The sequence below is a fragment of the Scheffersomyces stipitis genome, chromosome 1, assembly GCF_000209165.1.
Source record: "Scheffersomyces stipitis CBS 6054 chromosome 1, whole genome shotgun sequence".
Lineage (NCBI taxonomy): Eukaryota > Fungi > Ascomycota > Pichiomycetes > Serinales > Debaryomycetaceae > Scheffersomyces > Scheffersomyces stipitis.
The window spans coordinates 2,109,479-2,129,411 of record NC_009068.1 but is presented as its reverse complement, the minus strand read 5'-3'; the positions used below and the strand labels follow the sequence as shown (position 1 = coordinate 2,129,411).

The 19,933-nt window shown below is 39.6% G+C and overlaps 7 protein-coding genes across 7 annotated transcripts; 2 read left to right on the top strand and 5 right to left on the bottom strand. All coding sequences in view use genetic code 12, as the record gives it.

Moving 5' to 3' along the window:
- The first annotated feature begins 346 nt into the window (after positions 1-346).
- SAP11 (member of the AAA ATPase family of proteins) lies at positions 347-3,146 on the top strand. Its single transcript, XM_001387996.1, has 2 exons — positions 347-1,242; positions 1,345-3,146. The coding sequence occupies exons 1-2, from the start codon at positions 396-398 to the stop codon at positions 2,928-2,930; spliced, it is 2,433 nt and encodes an 810-aa protein (XP_001388033.2). The 5' UTR covers positions 347-395; the 3' UTR covers positions 2,931-3,146.
- A 2,701-nt stretch (positions 3,147-5,847) lies between these two features.
- Positions 5,848-6,729, top strand: PICST_28806 (predicted protein; the record flags this gene model as incomplete). Its single annotated transcript, XM_001387995.1, has 1 exon — positions 5,848-6,729. The coding sequence occupies one exon, from the start codon at positions 5,848-5,850 to the stop codon at positions 6,727-6,729; it is 882 nt and encodes a 293-aa protein (XP_001388032.2).
- A 1,190-nt stretch (positions 6,730-7,919) lies between these two features.
- Positions 7,920-8,909, bottom strand: BET2.2 (Type II proteins geranylgeranyltransferase beta subunit; the record flags this gene model as incomplete). Its single annotated transcript, XM_001387613.1, has 1 exon — positions 7,920-8,909. The coding sequence occupies one exon, from the start codon at positions 8,907-8,909 to the stop codon at positions 7,920-7,922; it is 990 nt and encodes a 329-aa protein (XP_001387650.2).
- A 265-nt stretch (positions 8,910-9,174) lies between these two features.
- Positions 9,175-11,288, bottom strand: DPB2 (DNA-directed DNA polymerase epsilon, subunit B; the record flags this gene model as incomplete). The annotated part of the gene is made up of 1 exon (XM_001387612.1): positions 9,175-11,288. One exon carries the CDS (start codon positions 11,286-11,288, stop codon positions 9,246-9,248), a length of 2,043 nt encoding a protein of 680 aa, XP_001387649.2. The 3' UTR covers positions 9,175-9,245.
- Positions 11,289-11,800: 512 nt separating this feature from the next.
- PICST_28803 (predicted protein) lies at positions 11,801-13,660 on the bottom strand (the record flags this gene model as incomplete). Its single annotated transcript, XM_001387611.1, has 1 exon — positions 11,801-13,660. The coding sequence occupies one exon, from the start codon at positions 13,658-13,660 to the stop codon at positions 11,801-11,803; it is 1,860 nt and encodes a 619-aa protein (XP_001387648.2).
- Positions 13,661-13,977: 317 nt separating this feature from the next.
- On the bottom strand, positions 13,978-15,675 carry SGE1.4 (MFS efflux transporter; the record flags this gene model as incomplete). The annotated part of the gene is made up of 1 exon (XM_001387610.1): positions 13,978-15,675. The coding sequence occupies one exon, from the start codon at positions 15,673-15,675 to the stop codon at positions 13,978-13,980; it is 1,698 nt and encodes a 565-aa protein (XP_001387647.2).
- Positions 15,676-17,365: 1,690 nt separating this feature from the next.
- BGL4 (beta-glucosidase) lies at positions 17,366-19,810 on the bottom strand (the record flags this gene model as incomplete). Its single annotated transcript, XM_001387609.1, has 1 exon — positions 17,366-19,810. The coding sequence occupies one exon, from the start codon at positions 19,808-19,810 to the stop codon at positions 17,366-17,368; it is 2,445 nt and encodes an 814-aa protein (XP_001387646.2).
- Between the last annotated feature and the right edge of the window lie 123 nt (positions 19,811-19,933).

The following is a 19,933-nucleotide window of genomic DNA, read 5'->3' as shown; positions in this document are numbered from 1 at the left end:
AGATAATACCCAGCTGTCAATAAGAAAGACTGATAAGAAAGTTGAACAGGTATCTGTAGCTAGCTAACATATATACCATCCCGTATTGCCAGACACATCGCTGCCACTATCAGACAGAGTAACTTCTATTATCTGGCTCATCTATCAATTCGTCTTGTCTCTGTCTACTCTCGCCTAGATTTTTTCCACCAGCACAGAATTTCACCTCGCGGCGCAACTCCAGGAATAGCAACACTATTCAGCTACACTACCAAGAATTCCTGAACTCTCTTCAGTTTTCCGTTCTTTCTTTACAAGCTCGTTCTTTCACTCATTCTTTAGCAAGTCGATAGGTCTAGAGGTCCATATCTATACGCTGTCTGTTCATTGTCTGTAGCTGAGCAATATAGATCAGAATGTTCCGAAAAAAACCCCCTCAGCTCTCGCTCCTCGAGGAACTCAGACAGACCTATGACGACTGCTGCAACTTCCTGATCAAGAACCTCGCCCTAGAGGAAAACAACCACGTAGAGGATGCCCTCAAAGGCTGGAAGGGCTTGCACACGTCCCTTCTCTACAAAATCGACTTGTTTGACAGGCTGGCTCACAAACTCCTGAACGATGAAATCCAGATCCTCACAGAGTTGAAAGCCATCAGAGACCAGAACGTCAAGCATTTGATCCGCGTTCAGTTACGAATGGATGAAGTAAATCGCAAGAAGAGCAGAGATGCCACCAATGCCGTACATGCTGCCTCTAAACAGGCTTCTTCTTCGTCGTCGTCCTCGCTATCTGTTCCTTCACTCAGAAACCCAGCCTCCAGATCGCTTTCAAGTAACTCAGTGAACCAACGCTCGATGTTGAAGTCTCTAAGACCAGGAATGGTGCTGGGACTGAGTTCACAGGGATCTAGTAGCTCGTATAATGTTCCCAAGGTGAAAACTGCTCAGGCTTCGCAGGCTGCAAATGTCTCCTGGCAGGGTCCCCAAAATCGCCATAAACCTTCCCAGAAGTCAGCAAAAGAACTTACCGAAACTGAAAATGAGCTCTTTGATGATTTCGACGATGATGGATTCGAATTCACCGACAATTGGGAACGCATCAACGACAACAATCTTAACAATGTCAACAACAATACCAACAATAACAACAACCATAATGGCTCTCGCTCATCCTCAGGCTTGTCAGAACTATCTTCAGGAAGAGGATCTTCATCATCCAATGTTAATCTCATAGATCTCGATGACGATAACTGCAACTATGGTACCAGCTACAATAACAATAACACCAACCTCAATAGTAACAACAACGGTATTAATGGAAATCTCAAACAGATCCAAGACTACTTCTCAACGTCCCCCGAAGATGACCTAGTGCGTTCCATGGATGACATCACTTTGAAACCACATGCATCACCAACAAGGCAGCATCAACTGTTACTGGTACCAAAGGTTACTCTTACCAACCATAGTTCTGGCAGTATCAACAAGACCTCGGCTACCAATGGAACAACAACTAACCGTCGAGTAGATCACATTTCCAAAAGCACATCCGACATTAGGACAAACCATGCGCCACAGACAAAGCAGCCGTATATCTATAACAAGCCAAAACCTATAGACGTCAGCAAGATCATGAAGAAACAATCCCAGAATCGTTTAAATCCGACAAAGAGCCCTACAAAGCAACCTACCACTGTCAAAAGTCAACCTTCCAAAACAGCTGCAGCTCAAAGAACTACACGCACATCCAATAATAGCCACACTGCAAAGCCGAAGACGAATCCAAGCAGTAACATATCTTACAACTACGTAAAAACTTCTAAGACTGTGAACCCTGCTGTTAAAAAGACAGTAAAGCCAGCTACACTTCAGCCAAATAAAATTATGACAAATCAGAAGAACAAGAGTAGCGATGCTATCAATAGTCCAACCATGGACGATTTATTGAGTGGCTATGATAATGACGAAGTAGATGTTAATTTATTAACAAATGAAGAGGAACAAGAGGCTCTCATCAACTCAGTTAGAGGAGTAGACCCTGATGCGGCCAAACACATTTTAAACGATATTGTTATCCATGGCGACGAGGTTTATTGGGACGACTTGGTCGGATTAGAAAGTGCTAAATACTCGTTGAAAGAGGCCGTAGTATATCCATTTTTGCGCCCTGATTTATTTAAGGGGTTGAGAGAGCCCACTAGAGGCATGTTGTTGTTTGGTCCGCCAGGAACCGGTAAAACAATGTTGGCGAGAGCTGTTGCTACGGAATCGAAGTCAACATTTTTCTCTATTAGTGCATCATCCTTGACATCTAAGTATTTGGGAGAGTCCGAGAAGTTGGTGAGGGCTTTGTTTTTGATGGCAAAGAAGCTAGCTCCATCTATAGTCTTTGTGGATGAAATAGATTCTTTGTTGAGTTCCAGAACAGAGGGAGAAGTAGAAAGTACAAGAAGAATTAAAAATGAATTTTTGGTACAGTGGTCCGAACTTTCCAGTGCAGCAGCCGGAAGAGAATCTGACAACGATGATGTTTCTAGAGTTTTGATTCTAGGAGCCACAAATCTACCTTGGTCTATCGATGAGGCAGCCAGAAGAAGATTCGCAAGAAGGCAATACATTCCTTTACCAGAGGCGGACTCTAGACTGGCACAGATTCGAAAATTATTACAATACCAGAAAAATACTCTATCGGACGAAGATTACGAGGTCCTCAAGGACTTGACCGATGGATTCAGTGGCTCAGACATAACTGCTCTTGCAAAGGATTCAGCTATGGGACCGTTGAGAGCTCTTGGAGAAAAACTTCTACTGACACCTACAGAGCAAATTCGACCAATTAACCTTGAAGACTTTAAGAACAGTTTGAAGTACATCAGGCCAAGTGTTTCATCAGAAGGGTTGCAGGAGTATGAAAAATGGGCCGAAAAATTTGGATCTTCAGGTGCATAGGGGTGGATTGATTGACACCTCAGGAATTCAAATGCCCAGAAAAGACCAGCTTGTTCTGTTGGCTACTAGATGCAGCGACTTATCAGATATACGAATATTATTGGTATATATTTAGGTCTCAGTTAGTACTTTTGCGTGCATTCACAAATCGACTTCATCAACGTTTCTATTTTGATTTTATCAGGGGAACAATAAAAGAAATAAATGAAAAGAATGAAAATCACCCCTCTGTACTTTAGATAATCTTGTTTTCGATTAATGTGTTCTAGCTGATTGAAGATTCTAGATGTTTCTTGTTTCAATATTTTGAAGAGCGCTTGTCCTAGTCAATTTTTTAACTAGCATTTCTTCTGCGTGTCCAAAATAGGTCAATTCAACAAATATTTTAGTTATTATGTACAAGTGTAGAAGCAAGAAGGGCCATTCAAAATTGTGCCGAAAGCATTCCTCAGCTTCTACAATGATGAACTGTTGCCATGCCTGGTTGCTGGTGGACATTTCCATACTTCTTGAGTACCCGAATGCATCATAGTAATTTCCACGCCATCAATGCATAGTATATGTTCCAGATCAGCTTATTTTACGATCATTTTCGATAGGCATGCTTTACTGATTGGTGATACCGGCGTTATTTGTGGAAAATATATAATTTTTTAACTAACCACTATTTTCTAGAAGTGTATCAAGTATTTTTTAGTTCCTCAAAATATTTAAAAACCCAAAATAGTCAAGGACTAAAAAATTTGAATTTTGCAAGGCTTACAATTCAGGTGAAGTCCTTCGAAAATTGACAAAAATATTTGACCAATTCAAAACGAAAACCAACTTATTGTTATTTCAGTTAAGTTATTGCCAAGACTTAGATCTATTATGTCCAACGCTTTTTCTTTGAAGAAGTTCCGGAGCTGTTCCAAATAATTGAACAATTCATGGAAGTGTGTTATGCATTATTCGATCGCTAGCAGGAACTTTAAAGTTCGAAACAATGTCAGCTTGGAGTACACAACTGATTATCTTGGGGTTGAGGCTATTTAAAAGTATTTTTTTTCACTGAAGTCTAGGTATCATTGCTTTTCAGAAATATTTGATCAGGGGTATTCAAATACGAGTAGATCCAATGATATTCAATATGCGGTTTATTTACAACCATACCTAATACTTCGAAACCCTTGTCATAGGCAAGGAAAGGGGCGAGAACCTTCTTGCTCGGTTACGTTGAAAATGAAGTTATTGAAAGTGAAGTTGTTGAAGTAACAATACCAACAAAATATACCATGATCGACCTTCAGTGTTCTCTCCTCTCTCTCAAAGAAAGTAGGTTGAAAGATTCCGATATCAGCACCTACAGTTTTGTACGTCATGTGTAATAAAGAGTACTTCACATATTTACGGCTTTTTGTCGCAAACACGGCAGATGTATACCTTAGAGGACATAGTATCTCCACACAATTGAAAAGATAGCTAAGCCGATATAGATAGCTATTGAAAATAATTACTACAAAGGCCATCACGCCTTGATTGCCGCCTTAACCGGAAACCTGCTTATGCTGGTCCACGATCCAAACTACCATTACTTGGGCAATGAGAATATAATGCATCATGCATTAAAAATAATCAATTTTTGTATGCTTTTTGTAGCTAGTTCCTCTTTTGAATTGTCAGAAGGAACGTTGAAACAATGACGAGTATAAACTGAGTGTAGGATGATGTCAAAGAAACTACAATCTGAGTCGCTCCTAAAGTTGCTTCTGTCAATTAAGCAGTATGATGCTCCATAGAGAGAACGAATGCTCCAGATACCCTTCTCGTGGGTGCTTATGTGCCAAATTAGAAAAGTATCAATTCAAACGCATATGGCTGCACATCTATAGATTTTACATATCGCACAAAGTACTGCATTGGTCCATACTCTCTAATGAATTTTTTCTCCGAAGTATGTGGAATGTTTCACAAAAGTCTTGAAACTATAACTCTTTGTACAGCGTTCGCGGGATATGAGGTTGAGAAACTTCATTTCAATACAATTCTCAAACTCACTCCTGATAAACTGAACTTCCAAATGATTTTCTTGCTTTTGAGTATTTTTTATAATATTTTTGAAGGAGTACAACTTTTCTGGATACATGACTTGCGTGGTGTACACGCTGATATTTTCAAGATCCTCTATTATGTGTAGTATTTTTTAATGTATTAGCACCAATAATTTTTAACATCAATCTACATGCTGGGTTAAAAAACACCAACGCATGTTATCATCTTAAATTATAATTCTTGGTTCAATAATTTATATAGCTTCAAAGATAATGTATATTAACCTAAAAGAGGAACTTCTTACATATAAGCGTCTCATGGCCACCTCTAAAATGCTTTTTCAGAATCATAATGACCCTTGTATTTCATATATCATCTTTCAATTTTGACTAGCTTCTGAGAAATATTAATACTGGAGTGGTACCTTATGGTTTAGAGACTACATTGTCTCCATAATTTGTCGTCGCTCTATCGCTCGAAGTGATAAAAGGCCAATAACGTCTATATTTGAGATCTTATACATATACATTCCACCTTTCTTTGAAGATATCCTTCTAGGTATAATCAAATCACAAAAAAAACAATAGCATTCCAATAGTACATAACCAATAATCTTGTCTAGTTATTTCCCTTTACTCGCTAGACACTTAACCAATACAATTACTGAATCTCACAGAGTTCCAACTTACAACCACCGTGAGGTCGCTGTTTCAAGAATAAATTTATGTCCCAAGCTGAAATAAATTTGACTAAATACATTCCACTTACAACTATCTAAACAAGCAAAAGGAATTCACAATTTCATATTGTTCAGTTGTCGTTCACTCTACATCCCTAGTAATAAACCAACAACAAATTTCATACTTATACTGATATGATATCCTTAATGTCCAACTACAATCCTAATCAACCACCCTATTTTGGTTCCTTTGGACATTCCAGAACAGTAAGACAAGATTCTGAGAAATTTCCCGACATAGAAACTGGTAAACTCTATGAAAAAACAACATTTTCCTATTCTCAGAATGAACAAAATACGAGTTTGTCACCAGTAACAGAGACTCCAATGTACTATGCCGCAAGAAACAGCAATCAAGACAAGTATTTCCTTTCCGATTCACCATCACACTTCCAAAGCTACCATCCAGTACCACCAGGAATGCCAGCGCCAACATTACACCATGCAATTTCGCCTATAGTAAACGAAAACAATTACCCACTACAAATGCAAGCTATGCCACACCAGAGCCAATTACCTCTTCAGCAACAGCAGCCATACCCATTCTCATATTATCCCCAGGTAACTCATCAAGCACCTGTCCAACAACCTTATGGTTCCCACTACGTATACTATCAGCAACCTCCCCAGGGCTACATTACAGGAGCACCTCATTCAACGGGACAACTACCAGTGTACATGCTGGGCATAATTCCAGGAGAAATGATGTTGCTGGCAAGGAGGAAGTCAAAGCAGTCTACCACTTGGTCCCCCAAAGAAGATAGGCTACTAAGAGAACTTAAAGAGGTACAGAAGCTTGGCTGGAGGGAAATATCGGCATTTTTCCAAGATAGAACTCCTAATGCGTGCCAGTTCAGATGGCGAAGAATAATCAGTGGCGCTAGTGCTGTGCCTCCAGTTCAGAGAAAGAGTAGTTCAAGTGAACCAAAGAATCACAAACGAAGCGAAAGCGCTTCATCCAGTGAAGATGATAGGGATGACAATGGGAATAAAAAAGCACAACACTCTATAGAGTTTTTATTAAATTGATTTCCCCTATCTCACAATATTAAATAATATTTGTGTTGATAGAAACTGTTTACCATTGTCTATAGACACAAAATTAGACTAGCATATATATAATGATACGTTAATGGCCAACATCCCTGTAAATATAATAAATGTATTGATTTTAGTGTATAATTTCTCCTTAGCTTACCTTAAAAATGAAATAAACCAGTGGACAATATAATTACATATAACCAAACTTATCGACAAAATTTATATTGGTACGACTAATTAGAGATATCAAGTCACCAATTTGAATACAAATTTCTTTCGTTGATAAACTTTAATTGCATGGTTTTCTTGTATCATGAATTTTTGAATATTGAATTGAATTCTTTTTATTGTTATGGATAATGCTCAAACGTTTCCTAATAGATCAATAAATAATAAATTTGAAACCCAAACTTAGTATCAAGAATTGAAGTCTATTAGTTAGGACTTCTGTAATCAATAACATCAACATTGCAAGAGATTACCGAATAATCACTTATAGGCGTTTTTAACAAACAGCTTTTCAAAGTAAAATTTCAAAATCAGAGATAAAAGAATTTATCCAGAATCTTCTATTTCGTTCTCTCCTGTTTGACGATGACTGAAAAATAATGGTAATTAAGATTGTTCCTCCAAACTAAATAAATCGCTAGATATTGTCTTCGAATAATTTACTGAGAAATTGAAAGCAACATTTATTTTGGATTGGATTGTGACTGAAAATACATTTAAACAACCATGCCGTCTACTTGAAGAAACTACTGTTGGTAAGGGACTTTATGAAAACCACAATCCAGTATATATTCTTCGAAAATTTCGATAAACCTGAATTCCACCAAATGTTACGTTTTCAACAGGATTGTCATATTTGACAGAGTACCTGTTGAAAATGGCAACCTGATAGTTGATCATCGGTGTGTAAGCTACAACTCTGAAGCTAGTAAGGATATCTCAGTCAATTGTTCTACCCAAATGTGTCACCAAGTGACTTCCTCAGGATCTCTGTAACAGTTTTCTATATAAGCAGATTAATAATAAGTCACAACTGTCATGCTTCAGAATATTGGTACTGTTTTGTCTAGCAATTGTTCTACTTCTATTTCTATTTGAAGGCAAAAGAAAATAATAGAGTCAAAAAATAGCAAAATGCTTTCAAATTATATAATTGCCAAGAAATTGAACTATTTCTTCCACTTCCTGAACTTTTTTGTCACTTCTGTGGGCATGCAATAAATGGGATCTATTTCCTTAAAGTTATACTTCTCGAAGTCGATCAAACTTAAGCCAGCTATTCCAAAGCAAGTGTGGTATATATCAGTTTGATTATCAGGTCTGTCTCCAATACCACCGTCCTTCAGATCTTGACATTCAAGAATGAAATCCTCCAACTTTTGCAAATCTATCCAATGCTTCTTTTTCAAAATAGCGAGCGAAGATAGCACCCACCAACTATAGCAGACATCTGGCAATTTTTCGGGACGGCCATTAAGGCCCCCACTTGGCAATACTTGTCTCTCGCTGAGCCAATTTCCTAGTTTGGTGTCGTCGTCCAATAGATGTAAATTGTCTGTTACAGCCAAAGCCCCTATACACGTAAATACCTGTGCTGCATGACTTTCTGCACCTGGAAGCATTCCAAAGGCACCATCAAAGTTTTGGCACGCCATGACAAACTTAATGGCTGGATCTGTAATCTCGATTGTCAACTCGTCTAATAACGACAACGACAACATGGCCGTGTATATAAAACGGGTGTCTACTTCTCCAAACCGGTCACCTTGGAAACTTCCATCGGACAATTGTAGTCCCTTTATAAATTGAGCTGTTTGCTCCTTCTTTTCCTCTCCCAAAACTTGTAGTTCGTTGTCGTATATTTTCAAAACTTGAAGGGCAGAAGTAGTAGAAAGAATATGGGCATCGTGCTTGGGAAATGCCCCAAAGCCTCCAGTTTTTTCATCCCAACAACTAAGTATATAGTCAATTACTTCATTCTGGGGCAAGGCGTCCTCTAATGCATTCATTATCACCAAGCTAACCACTCCCCAGTAGAGCCCATTCATCCGCAAATGCTCACTGAGCCAATACTCAAAGGAGCGGTGAGAATCCTGATCTACCACAAATGCAATATGCTTCTCTTTATAGAACGCCTTTACTTCCTCCGTTTCACTCATGGTTTGTTTCTATGTGTTTGCTAACGAAATAGTGTTATGCTTAAAAGCCTGAACATCCGTAGGCTTTTGACAGTTGATATCAGATTCATGCTTCCTGCATATTATCACATATTGTTGGCACAGATATAATGGTACAGTGGTGGATTTGTAGTACAGTTTTGTAGACCCAATTGGGACCCAATTAAAAGAGGCAAAACTATCTCATACAAGGTATATCCGAGAAGGATCCTCTTATAAAATAATTTAATATTTAAAAATTTTCACTACAGTAAAATGTGTATTATAAGCATTAGGTAGGCTATAGACTTCTTCGAGCCATTCCATAGAAGTGCGCCTCTAGAAATACAACTCTTGGAAAGAAAACTTCTTGTTAGAAGGGTAGTACTCCACGTAGTTAAGCTTTCTGCTGGTCAGACTCAACAAGCTACTCACATTGACCACTTTGCAACCATTGTAGGTTACCTCAAAGTTGTCGAAGTTGGCATCATTGAGTACCATTACAGTGGGTAATGGCTCTATTCTGAGAGCGTAGTCGTATTCTGGATTTATGAGCTTGGTCTCCCTCAAGAATGGCTGAAGATTACCTTGGTCGAGTATTGTCTTGACCAATTTTCTGGCATGTTTTATCTTTATAGGTATATGTTCTCCAGTTACTCCTCCTTTCACCAAATTGTTAATTCTATCCTCTTCACTCTGAGCCAATACCTTTTCCAAATTCTCCTTCTCTTCCTCTAGATCATTGGCAAAGATAATGTCGTTCCGCTTCATTTTGTTCATAAGCTCATCCTTCAAGATTACTATTTCCTGAGACAAATAGCTTATACGAGCTGGATTCCATGACAAGATCAAGTTTCCTTTAGGTAGCAACCGCTCCAAACGACTGACGAACAACCTAGGTATCGATTTCTGGGGGAAACAGTTGAGAGATGATCCTCCCAACGAGTAGGTGGATTGCCATGGATCGTTCTTACCAGGTATCAATACCAACTTACATGTTTTGATCACATTAGGAAAGTTAGACAAAATATTGGCAAAGTTGTCGAAATTACTCTTGTAAGTTTCTGAGTTTGAGATATTTGACACCAAGGAGTTGGTTGTCGTCAAGGGGCTTGAAGAAAACGAACCCGTCATTACAAGAGCCAAAGGAACATGGCCATCCTCTGATTCCATTATTTCAATTATTGAATTCTCTAATTTGTGCAACAATTTCTTGAGCCCATCTAAGATTTTGAAGTTGTCTAAATGGCACTCAGAACCCAATAAGACTAACTTGTGGCCCACTAAGGATTTCTCGAGGGTCGCCAACTTCCGTCTAAAGTATTTGTTGATTTTGAGCACCTTATCGTTAGCTGTAGAGTTGCCGATTTGTTTATGTATTCCTAGGAAGTCGAGGTTACCGTAGTTTTCACTGCTGGCGTCTCTCCTTTCTGCTGGTGGATGTCCAATGTTACTAACATGGAAACAGCCACCAATATAGTTTGTGGACTGGTTGGAAGATCCACCAGACGCTGAGTATATCCCTTCTACGATGACAAACATCCCTGGGCAGTAGAATGACCCCTGGGTCTTGTAAGTTTGAGTCAAATTTAATTCAATGTAATCTGTAGAATCCTCTAAAATACACGAATCATTGGCGTCTTTCGACAAAAGACCACAAAGAATAAATTTGGATCCGTCTCTGCCTAGAACATTCTTGATTAGGGTGATTTCGTTGGCTGAGCCATTGTGAAGTGATTTATTGATTGTCGAGATACTGGAAAATGACGACTTCTGGAAGTTCTCGTTTCTCGACAACCGATCATAAATGATGTGGTATCTGTTATTAAATAGTTCAACAGTGTTCTGCAAGTTGTTGGGCAAGGTTCCAATTAGAGACTTGCTTTTACTGTTAGTTGACGGCAGGACCTTGAACTGCTTTCTCAGTTTGTCAAATACACAATGCGGTTGCTGGTCGGGATTTATAAATTTAAAGTAGTCTTCCCAGTTGATATTCTGCTCTTCTTCCGAGTCGACTAACGTATCACTTCTTCCGGCTCTTTCAGGTTCCGAGGTGGTACTCGAGCTTCTACTCCCATAAACTGAACTGGAGTCCAAAGATCCCGACTTTGTATTGATTTCTTTCAACACCTGCTTCAAGCCTGGAGCGTCTATAAACAATCCTCTGTCTTCCAATTTCCATGTTTTCGCTACCTCCTCTAAAAATTGCTGTGATTTTGGCCCCTTCCAGTCAAAGGAGAACTTGTAGCTTATTACTTCTGTGAGTAAGTTGAGTGCATCAGTTTTGATATTAAGACCATGTTTCTTGGAGAACACCCTATACGCTATAGGTCTCAAGTTAGAAGGCTGTAGCTTAATGGGAAGGGTATTGACAGATTCCATTTGTGGAAATGATGACAGATCGTGTGGAATTGGTCAAGAAGAAACCTGGGAACTGGGAAAAGATCAGTAAAGGGACACAGAAGAATAAGGTCGAAGTACACAGATCTATATCTTAAGATAAGTTTTGTGAAAAGAGAAACTCAGGCTCACGAGGATAATATGGAATCTGGAAAGTGAAATGCCTAAGAATTTTGTGAAGCTCAGCTTCTTGAGATGGTTCTCTTCCGTTAACAGTAAGAGTGAAAAATACGCGTCTGTGAGCAAAACAACGCGACATCTTGTGTTTTATTGATTACTTTGGCATAATGTCGCACTATCTGAATTCTTGATAAATTCAATGCTCCTAACTATTGGAGAATTCTGTTCTACAAGGACCTCTTGTAAAACATAATCCCTATTCTCTACTATTTATAATATATATATATATATATATGACTATTATATACGTTGTTTAAAAATCTTCTGTTCAATTTATTCTATAATATATTCTACTAATATACTCTCTAACAGCACTAGAAGCAGGTATTCCTTAACTCGAGCTTGAACTTGGAGTAGAACCCGCTAACCACGTCTTTCTCAAAATGCCCAATTACCTGCGAATCTTCAAGGTACTCTCCTAGTTGTGCTGCTTCCTGTTCGATCTGGTTCAATACACGAAGCTTGTTCAACACCAGATACTTTCTCTGGTACAATCTGGCTAAACCATCGTGTGAACGTCTCTTTGAATCAAGGGTGGCAATCTTCAAGTCTAAATCTTCGACACGTTTTTTATTTTTGGGAATAGCCGTAGTCAACAAGCTGTTAATGGTACTGTAGACTTGTTCAAACTCTGCAGATGGAGCCAAACCTTCGGTATTGCTTTCTCGCAACCCTGACAAGGCTCTTCCAATAGACTCGCTGATCTTTTCAGAATTGATAGCAACTTCAGATGATAACTCGTGCCTAGCGCGTACACTCCAGTCAAGCTTGCTAAACTCTGACTCGCATCTTTCGATCTGGTGCTGAATATTTCTACCATTCAAAATAAGTTCGTTTTCCTTACTTTCGTATTTCTCCATCACGGACTTTAGCTCACTTTTGAACTGATTTTCATATCGTGCCATTTTCAACTCCTGTGAACGTTGTTGCAACTGCTGTCTCAACTCTTCATTGCTCAGTTCCAAATTTTGAATACGCCTATTCGATTCTTGCTGTTGTACCAAGAGGCTCTCATATTCTTTCGACAATTCTTTCTTGTCGATTTTGGATTCATTCTCGCGCATCAACTTAAGAATGCGATCCTCCAATTCTACAATAGTGGCCTGGTATTGTCGTTGAATCTGTTTGGTGCTTACCTCATGTTCTCTAATCAATCTGGCTCTTTTGTCGCCCTCGTCAATAAGAGCTTGTTTGAGATCACGAAGCTCCTGTTCTACTTCTACTTTACGTTTCTCTTCTAACATCGCAGAAAGAGCCCTTGTGTTCAGTATTGTGTCATCTATCTCGTCGTTCTCAAGAAGACGGTCCAAACTCCTGCTACTTGAGACAGAAGCACTGGGAACTGGGTCTTGAAATGTGACTCTCTTTTCGTATCTCTTTTCATCACCATCAACAGAATTGATGTTAAGAACTTTTCTTGCAGAATCCTTGAGAATATTCACACTCGAGTTGTCACTTTCAACTTTATCGATGGAAAACGTATTCAAGTAACTTCTCAACTTGGAGAGCAAACCTGTCTGGCTCCTTCTGGATGGCTCTCTGTTTTTATAGATGCCGTTGGATTTTCTGAAGTTTCCATTGTCAGTAATAGTACGGCTTCTGCTGGGCGTTGAATCAAGAACTTTGTAGAGTCCCGACGGCTGTCTGAGCGAAGAATTAGAATTTCTAAGTGTCTTGATTGGTGACATAGTCTTGTTCAAATGAGATCTTCTCACCTCTCTATTCGCATAATTCATGTTACTACTTACCCCCACATTTCGCATATCGCTGTCATAAAAGTTGCTGCTTTTGGAGTCAAACCGTCTATTTGGGATCAGACTTTTAGCCAAACTGCTTTTGTAGGAAGATGCATTCTGAAATTCTTGGGGAGCGAGAAACGTTCCTGGAAGATAAGAGTTTTCTTTTTCTCTTTCAAATTCTCGTTCCTTTTGAAGCAGATGTCGGGAACTTAAGTAAGATCCGTATTCAGGAAACCTGGACGTATACAGCGGTTTTTCAGTTGCGGGATATGTGAATCTGTCGATGTTCACATTGTTATGAAAAGTCTGTTTGTCTTTGAAATCTGACAGATATCTGTCGGAACTTGTTCCCAAAGCGGGGTAAATGGAGGGAATGTCTCGCGGAACATAGCCCAATTTCTTGGACTTCTCATACTTCTCTCTTAGAGAGCTCATAATACTTGGTGTTAGAAGTTGACTTCATTCGCTGAATTGTATAATCAACAAAAATATACAATTGTTTATTACACGCGCGTGAAAGAAGATGCGACATTCTATCGCGTTCAATGTCGCATCGGAGTTGTCACTGCTCGACATTATTTGCGCCTGCAACTGAAGTGTCTCGGAATCTCTTCTTTTTTTTCCGGATTCTGCCTTGCAGCTCCAAGGACGTGAGATTTTCATGTCAAAGCCTTTCGCTTATCCCCTCTTTTCCAGCAAATAAGGTAAAATAATATTAGAAAACACAGGCTATACTCAGATTAGACTAAAAGTTAACTATTGACTGTGTACGAGGATGCAGATGACTCAAGATCCTTTCTCGTACGGACAGGGTGTTCGTCCGTGCATTGTAAGCCCCGATCCTTAACGAAAATGGAGCACACCAAGCATATTCCCATGAAGGTGACGATGAGATAGTAGTAGTATCTCAATGCCGAGATGTACAATTGTGAAATTGTCGTAATCTCGGATGCCGAAACCCCAGCAAGGTTTATCTTCGAATATATATGGTCCTTCAAGTAGTCGATCGTAGCCTCAGTTAAGTCTGATTGACCTTGAATTTGTGCGAGATGGTTCAATAACGTGTTACTAATCATAGTAGATCCGGATGCAATACCAATGGCACCCCCAAAGGAACGCAAAACATTTCTGGTAGAGATTGCCACCGCCCTTTCAGCCTTCTTACAATTGGCTTGGATGGCTACCATTGAAGGTTGAAATGAAAAACCAACACCAGTGCCAATGATCAACATTACCACAACTAGAACTCCATCACTCGTGTGCTCATTCCAGATGATCAATAAGCCACAACCAGTTAACCAAAGTGCGTAACCTCCACATACAACAAAAAAATAATGTCCTGTAAGAGTGATGATTTGCCCTCCAACAATAGACATAAGGGCTTGGGCAGCCACCAAAGGAACAATAAATACCGAAGTTTGTATTTCGCTTTTAGACCTGACAATCTGGAAATAGTATGGTAAGTAATACAACAAACTGAAGTATGTAGCGCCGAACAAAAAAGTGGAAGCAAACAACAAGCACATAGAAGGGCTCTTGAATAGTCTTAATGGGATCATTGGCAACTCCGGAATCTTCCACTCAACTAAGAAGAATACAATGAATGCAATACCACCAACACAAAACAAGGTAATAGTGAGCTTACTATCCCAAGGAAATGAAGTACCACTACCACTGATTGCAACAAGAAGGCAAGTTAAGGCAATCGAAGCAATTATAATGCCCAAATAATCTATCTTCTTGAACTTTTCTTTCTTAGACAAGACACCGTCAAGTTTAGTATTTCCATCAATGGTAAAATAAATTGCAACATTAACAAGGCAGCCTAAGGGTGCAAATAAATAATAGAAGCCCCTCCAGGAATAGTGCTTTACGAATGCAGACATGACGAAAGGTCCAACAATATTTCCTAATCCAACACTGGCACCAAGTATACCTTGGTATTTACCTCTATCTTTCAAAGAGACAATATCACTTAAAATAACCATTCCAAGAGAAGAGACACCGCCATTACCAATCCCGGCTAATGCTCTAAATACATAGAACTCAGGACCATTTCGAGCTGTTGAACATGCAACCTGTCCAATGATTAAGATGGCTAAACACCACATCAACACATTCTTCCTTCCAAATATGTCAGAGAGACGTCCGAACAAAATTTGGCAAACACAATTTGCTAACAAGGAAGCTGTACCAGCCCAATTGATAGTCTTTTCTGAATTCAAATCTGAAGCGATAGCAGACAAGCCTACTGTTATACCAGTTTGATCTGCAAATGAAACGAGATTGGCCAATGCAAGTATCAACAAGATAGTAATAATTCTCCTTTGTGGAAGAATATTGAAGTGAGCGTCACCTAGCTGATCAGAAAGGTCCAGATCTCTATGAGGACGCTTGACTTTCTCTACTATATGCACTTGGTCTTTCTCTTTCTTGTTGCTTGGATCCATATTATCTTGTTAGTTCTAACTACTAGTGGAAAAATCTATAAGCCCTCTGAAAAATATTGATTTGAGGCTAATTACAGCTATATTCGTATAATATATTCTAAACTACGCTGTTTTTAAAGGAAATCCCCTTAACTTATAATTAATCATATCTGCCATGATTTTAGTGGTTACCAAGGCTCCATAGCAAGAGAATTCGAAAATTGCACCAATTTTTGATTTCTAATTCCGAAATCGTATATTGGGAATATTAAGTGGCTGAAAATACAGCCAAACGCAGATACGACGTTAGGGATTGACTAAGATTTGGTATCTTGTTGTAGCAATTGTTGCACATGTGCATTCAACTTCTATCTGCAATAACAGCTGAGTGGGTGCGGTTTTTGCAATACACTTAGATCCACGAATCAAGCTAATTCTTGCACTGTAGCTGGTTATGTGCCCTTGCAAATTGACTGAAAGGTACTGGAACTACTACGTCATTCGCTTCGTGAATGTCAAAAATACCTTATTGGAACTTTTTGCGTTCCAAAAATGTCTGTGATTGCCAAAATCAATCCTAAATGCCTGAATTTCATACAAGAATACCAGTGATTATGCAGAATTGAAATGCAACATATGTATCCTGGATATTGCAAACCTTAAAAGAAAAATACCTTAACTGATCGGATAAATCAGGGTGATGATGTGGGCCACAATGCATTCGGGTACAGTATGGAAGACGTTAAACCATTATTTGAATTACATGAAAAATCAAATTACACCAAAAAATTCATATCCGCATTGTGCTGATTAATCGGAGCTATCAGCAGTAAGTTAATCACTTCGGTCCAATGTAGTGATAGCTTGTCGGAGTTAATAAAAGTTAACCTATCCATCCTGAAAGTCTCGCACTACCAAGAAATGCCTTGGCTTCTCTCTGGCCCTGCCTTAGAGATAGGTGAAACAGTGACATAATTTGTGACATAGAGAAGTCGAATCGCTTCGCCCCTAGCACCGAATTCTTGGCCCTTCTTTGTGCTGTCACTCCTACCACCAATCGGAGCAAAATCCGCTCAAGAAGATATGAAACTAAGGCTCGGAACTTCGAATTCAGGTTTCTTGGTATCCGTTTTATCTTCAATCGGAATAATCAGCTAGTGATATCTTGTAAATGGCTACGCATAATATACAATGAAGTGTGTAGATTATTCGAGCGCAAGAACAACAAAATGTTAAGCGAAAAATATAGCTTCTCTCCTGTGAAGTAAACGTGCTAGCTTGAAAACCCTTCAGATAGCGTTTCACACGTTAGATGTTATTAGGTCCAGACAAGGACTTCTGATGTGGCTGTATAGAAGAATCCAAGATTAACGTATGGAACAGTATGCAGATAAGCCGCATTCGAAAATCTAGAGATTAGGTTTACTACGATGTCCTGTGAAGCCATGCAATTACTATATTTGGCATCATGCTTGAGATCAGCAAGAAAATGCCTTCTTAGTGTTGGTCAATGTTGCAATCTACATAAAGAAGTTGCCAGTTGTGAAGAACAACGAAAGACAAAAATCATCTAGACTTTACATTCTCTTTTGGGAAAGAGTTGCGGACTTTTTCATGTGATAGCCGTGAATAGGGATCGAGCTCAAGTTTTTTTCGTTTGATAGCTAATGTCAGGAAGTTTGCGATTTTAGCTGCAAGTAAGAAAATTGGCTTAACAGCCGATGTCAATCTCACCACTTAATTCAACTTTCCTACTTGAAGAGGAAAGGTAGACCTTGTATGTTCCCGTTTGGATAATCCATTGTTGTGAATATGTATCCCAAACACTGAGGTCTCTATGTAGAAGCTTGAATGAAACTCGAGCAGTTTCACCTGGTTCTAGAAACACTTTCTCGAACCCCCTTAAAATCCTAGGTGGTGATGGTAAAATTGTGCTTGGCAATTCTAAGTACAACTGTAAGACGTAGGCTCCTCTGTATTTACCATCATTTTTCACTTCAGCATCGACCTCATACAATGTTTGCCAAAGCTCTGGATTACCACCCAATCCTCCTCCTGATAAGGGAGGAACTGAATTCTGTTCAGGATGGTAGCCATGAGGATAATCAAAATGGCTGTCGTCCTCTAAGGTCCTGACATTTTCATTATAGAGATATGGATAAATATAACCAGGAACAGGGTCAAACTCATCATGAGGGAATAAGGCATCCTCTGGATCACAAATATCATCCTCGCAAGTCTTGTAAATTGGTAAGTACTCTTCTGGATATGGGAGGTATTCCAAGGGAGCTTTGATTTCTTTGATTTTTAGATCACAGACCAGGAAAGAGCTGTAGGATAAACCGTAGCCAAATTCATATCTTGGTTTGATATTATGTTTATCAAAAAATCTATAATCGAGGTAAATGTCTCTATCAAAGTTGTCTTGCGGTGATCTGTCGTCTCCTAATTCGTCAATAATTGGAACGTAATGTTGCTTTTTTCTTGCAATTGTAAATGGTAATTTTCCTGATGGGTTGACTTCTCCAAATAAAACTTCTGCAATCGCCTGTCCGACAAATTGACCTAAAGGTGGAACGTAAATCACGGCAACAACATTGTCATTTTCAATCCATTTTTCCAAGTTCACTGGTCCAACAGAATTGACTACTACGACCGTTTTTTTGCACTTTTCAGCGATAGATTCAATTAATTGATCACCGTTATGCCAGAGAGACAAGTTCTTACGATCTCCAAAATTGTTATCAACTTCAATATAACCTTCTCCTGAACTAGCACCGACGACCACTATGGACATATCAGAATAATCTGCTAATTCTTCGACATGATCTAACTCCCACACATCGTTTGAAAAATCTACCAACATACCCTGATCCCTTGCCTTTTTTGCAATTGCTTCATATGGTGTAATAACAAATGGATTGTTGAGAGCAGACGAACCCCAACCAGAAGTCAAAACACCGTCCACGCACCTTTGGTCCTTACAGTTGAACCCTCGTGGGTCAACTCCAGCACCTATCCCTGCAATGAATATGCGTCTGACTCCGTCTACTTTTGCAATCGGTAGATTATGACCTGGATTCTTGAGCAAGACAATTGCTTCCCGTGCTGTATTCAAGGCAGTGTTGTCGCTGAAATTTGATCTTGCTTCAACATGCCAATTCTGCTGTACAATGGGACCATAGTGTTGATACATGTATTCTTGTCCGTAGGTATGAAATGTCCACGAACTGAAGTTGGGAACATCATTTTCACTAGGAAGGGTGATGGTATCAGCTGCAAAAAATGGTGCGAGGATGCGCATAACCATGTCGTTTAGACGTTCCTGGCTAAGGGTACCATTGTAGACAGCTCTCGTTAACAATGGACCCCAGTTAGACTTTCCTGTTAGCCAGTCATCAAAGACTTCACCGGGCATGGTCATATCAAGACCAGCAAGTGAAGAATATACGCCAGTATGTTGGGCTCCCCAATCGGAGACAACAAAGCCTTGGAATCCAAGTTCTTCCTTTAACAAGTTATTAAGCAAGTAGGAGTTTTCGCAGCTATAAGTGCCGTTGACTTGGTTATAAGCACACATAACACCACCTACACCGGCTCTAACAGCATTGGCAAATGGCCAAAGATACAACTCATGCATGGCTCTGTCTCCTATATTGGAACTGATGGACGTTTCTAGATGTTCCCACCCATTTTCGTCCCATTCACCGACCTGTCGGAAGTGTTCCTGCTCATTGCCAACTAGATGTCTCGCGACTGCCACCACACCTTCGTCTTGAATTCCTTCTACAGTCGCGGCCCCGCAAACTCCCTGGAGGTATGGATCCGCGCCAAAACTCTCCCAATTTCTGCCTCCAGCAGCCTTGAGGCCAATGGGGCCGACAACAGGTCCGAGTGCTATGTGTACACCCTTTTTTTTATGTTCTCGGCCAATGGCCTTGCCTCGAAGATAGATCAACCCCTTGTTGAAAGTGGCACCGGCAGCTAGGGCAGACGGGAAATGGGTAACAAAATCTGTAAATCTCACACCGTTAGGACCGTGCTGCAAACATAAGTTGGGGATTCCCAATCGAGGAACAGAGCCGGTGTTACCAATACAAGGACCAGAACCCCAGCCAGTTCCAGTTGTCAAATTGACCTTTTCAGGAATAGACATCTTCTCCACGAGCTTCCTTGCTTTATCGTAGGCAGCTTGCCAGACATGGTCGATTCTTCCTCCAAGGGCTAGAAGTGTTTTTGTTAGTAAATCTGGAGATTCTAATTTTTTGTTTACATTTCA